At 38.6% G+C, this 11453-nt stretch overlaps 1 protein-coding gene across 1 annotated transcript; it reads right to left on the reverse strand.

The window, feature by feature from the left end:
- Nucleotides 1–1105: 1105 nt before the first annotated feature.
- Nucleotides 1106–2155, reverse strand: fln (flightin). Its single transcript, XM_074103694.1, has 3 exons — nucleotides 2040–2155; nucleotides 1741–1926; nucleotides 1106–1637 (listed from the first exon to the last, which is right to left on the reverse strand). Exons 2-3 carry the CDS (start codon nucleotides 1905–1907, stop codon nucleotides 1331–1333), a joined length of 474 nt encoding a protein of 157 aa, XP_073959795.1. The 5' UTR covers nucleotides 1908–1926; nucleotides 2040–2155; the 3' UTR covers nucleotides 1106–1330.
- Nucleotides 2156–11453: the final 9298 nt, after the last annotated feature.

Genomic DNA, 11453 nt, shown 5'->3' on the forward strand with positions numbered 1-11453 from the left:
TAATGTGCATCTCCGTCTATTCGAACAAAACAAATGCATCACACCTAACCGCCAGTTAACACTAATCAGTGGATGGTGAAACAGCCCCTAAATATAGTATACCTACACATGTTAAAGAGACACTTGGACTGCCGCTGTGTTCCGCTGTCGCGATGTCGTTGTCATGGTCGCCAGCCTATCTACGAGCACGTCCCAGTTGGACCCTGGCATCCTTTAGTTAGTATGAGATGGATCATAATATAACTTTCCCAGGCGTTTTTCAGACAGGAACTTCATACACACCACTAAATTGCTTCAAAGCGTCCGTTCGCGATGTGTTTTCTTCACAGAAAAGCTCAAGTCAAAATCAAAAAGGTAAATGTTAAACGGATCAACCTTATAAAAATGAGGTAGGTATTTTCTCGATTTACCAGCAGCAGGTGAAACAACTCATAACTGCATCGCCGTAACTGTATGGTTATTTAATGAGTGGTCTGTGCCTAACTTTGAGTGCTGGTTTTAGCTTGGTCGGGGTCATGTGGGGTCGAAGTCCGTATGAAAGAAAAATGTGTAGGTACGTTTTATTGGTTTCAGAGCTCTAGATTTTTATTTTTAGATTAAATGCGAAAAATGACCGAAAATGTAGTACCTACTGTAGCGTCGGTGAGTTATAAAGTAGGCACAATCCGACATTATAAACATAGATCCGCAATACGGGCCCTTAACTTTTTTTTTTATTCCCACAGATCTTGCTACTGGATCAGTCTGATCTGTAAAATTTCTTGAGTACTCTATGTTGATCTACTGACATCGCATTGCACTAGTATCAAGTAAAAAATTAAATTTATCTCGCTTTGCATTGCTAGAAATGTTTCAAATATCGTTTATAAATTAGGTTACGAGTAGTCAATCATTATTTAAAAGGTAAATATTTAACAATGTAACAAAATTTACACCTGACATGATAATAACACACGAAAAAAAAATTACTCTAGCAAAACACAGCAGATATATTTAGATTACCTGCATATAAATAAATCAAGTACTTCAAACAGTGCGTTGCGTTGTTTTGCCTCGATAGGTAATTGATTAAAACGCAAGCACAAATAGAATAATTAAAACGAAGTTTAGTAAACTTAAACGTTTATTGCCTTACCAACAGACAAAATAATATAGGAATGCGGATGGATTCCGATCGGAGTTTGGTTACTCTATAGGTGTACCGCTCGTGCGGTGAAAATTGCGGGCCACGTCACGCCAACGAAATCCTGTAACAGTACCACATCATAGGTCACGCGGGAGCCTGGGAGGAGTCCACGGAGCGAGGCCAAGCGAGGTTGTTAGAGCGAAGCTAGATGGAGACGGTGTTAAATCCGAGCGTGGAATACTTCCTCGAGATTAAGGACTTGCTGTGGTAGCGGTGGAAGCGGGCGCCGGTGGAGACGGCGCGCAGCAGCGCCTTGTCGCTGCGGGCGGCGCGTGCGCTGCTCGCTGAGCCCGAGCGCTCCAGGTACGTCCGCAGCGCCCGCTCGCCCCACGTCTGCGCGCGCGGCGTCTCCGTCGCGATACCCTTGTTCCGTCGGTCCAGGTAATTGATCACATCGTCGTAGTAATTGCGTCGGTAGTCGTAAAGGTAGTTGTATTGGAGGAATTTAGGTCTGAAAGGCAAAACAATTCGAGTTAATCAAACAAAAAGCGAAGCGGCACCAAAACTAACTCCTAAACTGTTATACCACTAACACACTTGTTATGCTCGCTAACCTGACCCAATGTTTGAATATTAGTTTCTTAGGCTCTGTTCCCTTGACGACGGCCTGCGGGGGTTCCGGTTCGGCCTCGGGCGCGGGCTCCGGTTCGGGGGCGGGCGCCTCCTCAACGACGGGCTCTGGCGCCGGGGTCTCTTCCTCAACATCAGCGTCGTCCCACATAGTGAAAGGTGGTGGGTGTCTGGGTACAAAAACCACTACGTTATTACAAAACCACAATGCACTATTTTAATTTGCACTTCAGATTATTGTTGAAATGAACAAAGGGGTAACACAGCACTATGGTCCACGAACCTAACTGGGATTGGAGAAACGTGTGGATCGGGTGATCGCTTATCTACGACTGGTAGCGGCGTCCCTCAGTGTCGCACGGAGCCTCCCGATTTATCTCTTTGCGACCCCACCTGGCTGTCGCAAGCGCTGCGTGTGATGTTAAATAGTTGCCAATGACGTTCTGTCAATACGTGACCATGCTTCTCACGAGCGAATTCCTGTCGCTTTATTGCTGCCAAATATTGTGACGCTTATGACCGCAACAATCGATTTTTATAAACAACTAGCTGTTGCCCGCGGCTTCGCCGCAGCTCCAATCTTTTTTTTTATTTTTTTTCTGTACAACATTTATCGTAACTATAAGGAACCTAACAAAAAATCCAATTCGGTGCCGTCGTTCTGAAGTTATGCGCGTACATAAATAAATTTGGGCGATTCATTTTTATTTATACTATGTAGAAGATAGATAGATTATTTTATGCAGTATGCAGGAAATTATTTTTCTATAGACACAAGCAAGTATTTAATTGGACTGGTAAATAAATGTCGCTGCAATGAATGGCCAGTTAATATGTCCGTAAAAAGGCGATTATTCGAGCGTTTCAAGCGCCTCATTCATCTGGACACTTTTCTGTAAAAATGGCCCAATATTCTGATATAGTTTTTTAGTTATCTGGTAGAAATACAGGAACTCTTAACAAACAATCGAAAACGACATCAAAATCTACAGCCAATTCGAAAAAATGTGACCAGACAAATGAGGCGGTTGAATCGCTCGAATAAACGCCCAAAATAATATTCAATCCGAAAAGTAAAGATACAGAGAGCGTGTTTGAATATTGTAGATACATATTATTTAATTTTTGTAACAAACAAATATTCTCTGAAGCGGTAAGGCCGCCTATTGCTTACCATAGAAAGTCTCTACTCTATGCATATCTCTATGTTCTCTCTGTGTTTTCTGTACTGCTTACTGTGTTGGTGTGCAATAAAGAGTTATTGTATTGTATTGTATTAAATAGGAATTCTATATACGTATGACAAAACAAGGCGTGTTACAGGTGTGAAACTTCCATGCCTATCCGTCAGCGTCTCGTAGCTCCGTAGACATAGATAAGCTCCTATTTCGGTAAACAGATTACAAAATTATTTTTTGTAGTATAACGCTAAATAGTGTTTTTAGTGTGATCTGTTCCGCAAATTTTTAGATATTTTATGGAATAGGTATTTTTTTGTAAAGTTAGTGGTTACATAATAGTATTTTATGCAACTGTTGTATAAGTATGGTCTTAAAACGCGAGTTGGCGTAGGTAGCGATATGAGCCGCGGGCAAATATCGCTATGACAGACGCCACGAGCGTTTTAAGACCAAGTGATGCAACGTTGTACTTTAAAATCATCGTCATGAGGCTAAAGACTTCCATTTCTACACACATCTGACACATTGAACACGGTATGAAATTAATAGTACATTGTGTCTTAAGGGCGGTAAACAAGGAATTACGAACGAGAGTCTATTAGAAGCCCGAAGTCGAAGCCCTTCCCCCACAGCATGTGCATAGGTATATAGGTATATGGACAATACATTTTATTTTTAAACGATTATTGATTAGTAACTGCATAAAAATAAATGTTTGTGAAATAATTTCAGTTTAATGTTGGTAATACTGTATTTATTCTAAATAGAGGTTAGGAATCCTAAATTAAAATAGTTAACTGTCAAAGGAAGGTTATTGAACTGTATTATTATTATTATTATGAATTTCAAAGCAATTTCAAAGCACCCATAGGACAATATAGTGTGCTTTTATGAGCCATAGAGTCATTAACTTTTTCCCGGTCTTATTATGTATATTCGTATTCGTGAACCTTTAATTGTCAAATAAATGCTCAGGAGTAGAAAAACTCTATGAAGGTTTTTTGGCAGCAAAAAAGTGGTATTTATTTAAACGAAGAACAATGATTAAAATTAAAAAGCAACGGAACAAAGTTATTAATGTTTGCAAAGTAATTCGTGGAAAAGAGCCAAACTGGTGTTATTTTGTCACATTTGTAAACTTTTGATGTTTTTAGATAATTATGTAAAATGCTACCCACATCTGTCACTGCACGCGACTTTGTCTGTAACATGTCTGTAAGGATTCGAGACGTGTGGAAGCGTTCTGTGGTGGATCACAAATGGTTTGACTCTACAAATAGGTATAATCAAATAAACTGAACCGCGTACCAGGGTGAAATCTTTTCGCTATAAATATTATGTTCACAGTTAATCCATTTGCCAAATAGATTATCTTGAAATAATTTAATAAATAAGGTATAATAGTTAAGACAGCAACAAGTATTTAGCCACTTTCGTAGTCAAATTAAAAAACCGGCCAAGAGCGTGTCGGACACGCCCGAAATAGGGTTCCGTAGCCATTACGAAAAAAATAAGTAATGTTTTTCTAAGGATTTCGTATTTTGTACGGAATATTCCAAGTTTCGGTATATTTTATACCTTAGGCTGCTATTTATTCTTAAAGTTCTAATAATTCTCAAGAAAACTTAACCGCAATAGTTTTCCTTGTAAGTTTGATATACTAAGTACCATCTTAATTTTTTAAAATTTTTCCACCCACCGGTATAAATGGATTTTAATGAAAATTTGCACTTTAAAGTTGAATATTTCGCAAACAAATCACTGAATCGAAAATCGTTTTAGCAACCCCCTAATGGTTTTAAAATACATATCCAACTATACCCCACAATACAAGTATGGATGAGAAAAAAAACCACCCCTACTTTACGTGTATGTGAGGTACTCTAAAAAAAATAATAAAAAAAATGTACCATTTCGTCGGCATAGTTTACATATATATTCGTGCAAAATTACAGCTTTCTAGCATTGATAGTCCTTGAGCAAAGCCGCAGGCGGACAGACAGACATGGCGAAACTATAAGGGTTCCGATTTTGCCATTTTGTCTACGAAACCCTAAAAAGACATGCGAATCAAATACTTAACACATCGATACATCGCCGCATATTGAAATTGATTGTAAATAGGTTCCATCCTAGTGTACGCGATTCGGTTTCCCAGAACGTACATACATAAAATAAAATAGGTAGGAACGTTATCATCACTAATTTATCATAGCCTTTAGCCTTTTTTTCAATTTTCGTCTAGGTTAACACTCCGGTTAATTTATTAGATAAGGGTGCTTTACATTTTGATTGTTAACAGAAGAATTTGATACGCCTAGTCGGCTACAGCATAAGATTCTGTTCTAAGTTCTCTAAAATAAATGTTGGTAACAGCAAGTTTTGCTGTAAGTAAAGGGAATATCATTCCTAGTTTAATTCCGGTCATATCCATACTTAATAATATAAATGCGAAAGTGTGTGTTCGCGTGTATGTTTGTCCGTCTTTCACGTCGGAACCGAGCTACGGATCGACGTGATTTTTGGCATAGAGATAGTTTATGGGTCAGAGAGTGACATAGGCTACTTTTTATCCCGGAAAAATGCACAGTTCCCGAGAGAACAGCGCGCGATAACCGAATTCCACGCGGGTGAAGTCCCGGGCAAAAGCTAGTAATAACATAATGCAATTACATAGGTATAAATCCCACTAATATTATAAGAGCGAAAGTTTTTAAGTCTGTTTGTTCGTCACCTTATAACATCAAAACCACTGAACCGATTTAGATGATATTCGGTATACAGATAGTTTGAGTCGCGGGGAAGGACATAAGATAGTTTTTATCCCGGTGAATTGCATAGTTCCCGCGGGATAGCGATAAACGAATTCTGCGCGGACGGAGTCGCGGGTAACAGCTAGTACCTAAATAGATCTGGGAGTGTGCATGTTACTACAGTTGAAGTTACGAAAACACCCAGTAGGTATTAACTAGAAGAACTAGAAGTAAGAAAGAAGTAAGCTTTCTGAGGATTGCCACCTGGGTCTCATAATTATCTCAGTACTGTGTCTTATCTTAGTAGTCAAAAACGCAAGTAATCGCTTGCAGAATTTATTAAGCTTCAAATTGAAAATTTGTTACTGTCCAATGTGCACTAAGGTAAGTTATTGCTATATGATTGGAGAAAAAACCGGCCAAGAGCGTGTCGTACACGCCCGAAATAGGGTTCCGTAGCCATTACGAAAAAATTAAGTAATATTTTTCTAAGGATTGCGTATTTTATACGGAATCTTCCAAATTTAGGTATATTTTATACCTTAGGCTGCTATTTACTCATAAACTACTAATAATTCTCAATCAAACTCAGCCGTTATAGTTTTCCTTCAAAGTTTGATATACTTACTACAATCCTGAATTTTTTCAAATTTTTCCACCCACCGGTTTAGATTTTAGAGGGGGGGGGGACGCTCGATTTTAATGAAAATTTGCACTTTAAAGTTGAATATTTCGCAAACAAATCACTACATCGAAAAATCGTCTTAGCAAACCCCTAATTGTTTTAAAAGGCCTATCCAGCAATACCCCATACTATAGGGTTGGATGAGAAAATAAAAATCACCCCCACCTTACGTACTATTTTGTCGGCAAAGTTTATTTATATATCCGTGCAAAATTACAGCTTTTTAGCATTAATAGTCTCTGAGCAAAGCCGCGGACGGACAGACAGACAGACAGACAGACAGACATGGCGAAACTATAAGGGTACCGTTTTTGCCATTTTGGCTACGGAACCCTAAAAATCACGGCAGTACTTACATCGTATATATTTATACTTTTTTTTTATTCGATTGGATGATAAATGAGCAAGTGGATCTCCTGATGGTAAGAGATCACCACTGCCAGGAGTATTGCAGTTGCGTTGCCAACCTAGAGGCCTAAGATGGGATACCTCAAGTGCCAGCAATTTGACCGGCTGTCTTACTCTCCACACCGAAACACAACAGTGCAAGCAATGCTGCTTCGCGGCAGGATTAGCGAGCAAGATGGTGGTAGCAATCCGGGCGGACCTTGCACAAGGTCCTACCACCTGCAACACTATCCATACGCCATACTATCGTATATATACCGTGTTTTTCTTAATTTCCGTTAACTTCTACAGACGGCTCGGTTCGCAGATAGAAACTACGAAGCTTACGACTTACTTACTTAAAAAAAAATATTAAAAATTTACCGCAAGTGGGTTGGATAAAAAATCCTGGCCAAAGTAAAAAAAAAACAACCGTCATGCAAATTCGAATCAGATTTTTGCAGCTAGGTAACCCTAAACCATAACCATGCGATACAAGTTTTTTTTTTATACATATGGGTGATAAAAACTAGAATTGATTTAAACCTGCCAACTTGTAGTTATGCCTCGAGAAAAATAGAGAACCCAACGTTTATACATTTTACAGCCTTCATTCATACTATCGATTGGTATAAAATTTTATTCGTGAAATTCATGAGTATATGAGTTAAACAAAAAGAAATATTTCATTTTTTGTATTAGGTATAGTTTGGCCACGAATTTTTATCAAACCCACTCGCGATATATTTTTAAACATACTAAATTTGATATAAAATATTTTTCATTCATTAAACAGATGGGTGCAAATTCTCTCTAATTTGGATCTTAAGACTATAAATAAGGAGCTCACAAAAAGATCGGCAAAATATAAAATTACAATAAAATTCATGATCTAAATAAAAAACATAAATTTTTACTCATAATATTAACAACAAAAAATATGTCAATGTGTAAAATCAATTAAATAATGTGAATACAAACGAGTATTGAGTAATATTCGCCAAATTAGTACAGAACCCTATTCTGCGTGTGGTACTGGCAGTTGGCAGGTTTTTATGAAATGAAATAATGTAATTTGTGCGTTTTCGTCATTTAGCGTAATACTATTTATAATAAATCGTAGCTAACGGTTCTTCACGAGTTTACATGGATGATTTCTTGTTGGCAGACGATTATATGTTAATTCAATGACATTTTATTTACGGCAATATAATTTGAATGAAGTTATTTATAAAACTATTTGGGCTAATTATCTCAAACTTTCGTTTACCAGCACCTGCCAAATGAAAACAATATTTGCGATTTCAAAATAGACGCGATTATTCATTTTGTTGATCAAAGATATACATTGCCAATTCTGATTGGCTTAGAATAGATTGTTATGAGCAACTTGAGAATGTCGAAGGTCTGAGTATCGGCAGGTAAATAAAAGATGTTCATGCAGAATGCACTGGGATATATTTAGCTGCATTAAAAATAATTCTGTTTGCTCAACATGTTTTTGTCCAATCACATGATTTGACCTAAGATATAGCCAACGGGACATTTGATATTATAAGATGAACCAGTGCAATTACTTTGCTCACCCGCGATCTTATGATAGATACGCTTATGCATGTTAAGCGTGTTCATGCAGTTCCTCCACCTCCACACTATAAGAACAAACATAAATCACACGAACCCATCTATCACCACCACCACACTACAATGACGCGTTTCGAACTCAACCAGATCTCATCTTCAGAGGAACACACCCGGACACCCTGCTGGTTTGTGTGAATTATGTGTGATCTTACAGTGTGGACGTGGAGGAACTGCATGAACACGCATATCTTGCATAAGCGTAGTTATCGTAGGGTCGTGGGTGAGCAAATTAATTGTTTTAGTTCATTAATATGGACCCCGCAAAGGACCTAACGCCTGATTCAGTAAAGTATTATAAGATATCGGAACTGCACTTAGCTAAGTAACTAGATATCATTAGGCACTGAAATCCCTCTCAATGCAATCTCTCTTTGTAAGAGACATTGGAGAGGGAGAATCAAGAGAGAGAGAGAGAGAGAGAGAGAGAGAGGTCACTAAAGCTGCGCGACCACTGCATCGGAATCGGAGCGTACGGAGCGGACGGATTTGTTGCTTTGTATGGATTTCTATGGTACTGCGTGCACTGGATCGGCATTTCTGCGCCATAGAAATCTATACAAAACAACAAATCGGTCCGCTCCGTACGGTGCGTACGCTCCGATTCCGAAGCAGTGGACGCGCACATTAAATATAGAGGTGACATTACAATTTACTTTGTAGATGTATGTCTTTTGAACATCACCATAACAACACACACGTTACAACAATAATACGTTTAATGTACACACAGTCGTTCAATTAAGTTGTAGGTATAATGGCCACGGTTACAATAAAATAACAATATTGGACTTATGCAGCTTACCTATTAAACGTGTATTAGTTGCAATCGGTTGTTTAAGTCAGGGCAATTTCATAACTAGGTAGGTCTGTCTACAGGCTGCATCTAAGTATAAGTACTTGTACTATTACGTATTCTGTGTTATCACCGCAAATCCCTCAAGGATAATAAAAAATATTTAAAAGATTAGCTGATGGATACTGTATAGTACAGTGTAGGTATAGGCATTCATTCATACTCCGGGACTCTCGGGGCACGGATGATTGACATTAGCCAAAGAGTAGGGTATAGAGTTAAAAAACAGGGTGCACTAGCTGGTTTCCTAAAAATACATGATAATTTAAAACTCAAAAAATATTAAATTTTCGTAAGATGACTTCGGTTCAATCTTAATCAAATTAAGTTAGAAAAGATTTTTAATAAATAATAATTTATTGAATCAGGCGTTACTTTGCGGAGGTCCAATCAATGAACTAAAAGAATTTCCTTGCTCACCCGCGACTTTACGATAGCTAAGCTTATGCAAAATATGCGTGTTCATGCAGTTCCTCCACCTCCACACTGTAAAAACACACACAAATCACACAAACCCATCTATCACCACCACCACACTCCACTGACCGTTTCGAACTCAACCAGAGCTCATCTTCAGAGTGACACAACCGTACGGGCGTATGGGCATACGGGGGTGTGAGCTTTGGTTGAGTTCGAAACGCGTCAGTGTAGTGTGGTGGTGGTGATAGATGGGTTTGTGCGATTTGTGTGTGTTCTTACAGTGTGGAGGTGGAGGAACTGCATGAACACGCATATTTTGCATAAGCTTAGCTATCGTAAGGTCGCGGGTGAGCAAGGAAATTCTTTTAGTTCATTAAATGGTTTTATGGCGTTAAATAAATGTATTTTCTTTCTTTCTTTCCTCTTTCTTCTTTCTAAATTGAAGTTGATTTTAAATAAGAATTTTGGCTATAGCACACTACACATCATGAACGAATTGTTACAAGGCAATGAAGTAGAAAGCCGTGGTGGCATAGTGGTTTGACCTATCGCCTCTCAAGCTGAGGGTCGTGGGTTCAAACCCCGGCTCGCACCTCTGAGTTTTTCGAAATTCATGTGCGGAATTACATTTGAAATTTACCACGAGCTTTGCGGTGAAGGAAAACATCGTGAGGAAACCTGCACAAACCTGCGAAGCAATTCAATGGTGCGTGTGAAGTTCCCAATCTGCACTGGGCCCGCGTGGGAACTACGGCCCAAGCCCTCTCGTTCTGAGAGGAGGCCTGTGCCCAGCAGTGGGACGTATATTATAGGCTGGGATGATGATGATGAATGAAGTAGAACTGCTATCGCACGCAAATACATCGTGCAACATTGATTTCTTCAAGATCGTTCATGCCCTGAAAGCCCCGGGGTATATGGCTAATGTAATTCGTACTCCGGAACTTTTATAACATTAGGTACGTGTCGGTAAGGATTTTAGAAAGCACTAACGTGCTCGGAGTTACAGTGTTTAAGGGCGTACCGAACGTTCTGGACATGTAACCAAACCAGTAAACTATAGATCGTTTTGTTTTAAAAAAAGTCTTATATAATATGTAGCAAATACACTATCTGGAATAGGAAACATATAGTATGTAGGTCCTTATTTATTTCATTTTAAAACAATAATACAACTATTTTAACCGTCTCGTCGCTCTGTTGCCCTACAGCTACCTCTACATAAACTTTGACAGCTTCAAGTATGAACATGTTAAAGTTAATAACTTGAAATATCTGAGTTTTGTTTTTTTTATTATCCTTAAAGATATTTCGAGCTTTTTGTTCTTCTTTTCAATATGATTTTAGGAGATACGTTGATTATTTTGCAGCTGCGTGCTAATGCACTGACGTGAGCTAAGCTTCCTTGACTGACACCATCTGCTCGTCTGATGCCCGCCGCTGAGTGATGACTTACTGAGTAATGTCACTGTGATAATTATTGTTTTTGTTTTACTGTTCATTAAAATAATCTGACTGTTCAATAAGAATATTCTGACATTGAGTTCTTTTTCGACAAGGTTACATGTTTTTCAAAACTGCATCTTATTGAACTACCCCTAATTCTACTTATGTTATGAGTGACCGTGATTGCTTTCTAACAGGTTCGTTCGTAACCTGTTCGTTTTCTCCATAAGCTATATAAAAAAATCGAGTATTAGTACTACTTAGCTTATCTTTGATTACCCTGGGCCCCGGCACTGATTGATTCGCGTACCTACCTACACTGAACCGT

The sequence above is a fragment of the Choristoneura fumiferana genome, chromosome Z (assembly GCF_025370935.1).
Source record: "Choristoneura fumiferana chromosome Z, NRCan_CFum_1, whole genome shotgun sequence".
Classification (NCBI taxonomy): Eukaryota; Metazoa; Arthropoda; class Insecta; order Lepidoptera; family Tortricidae; genus Choristoneura; species Choristoneura fumiferana.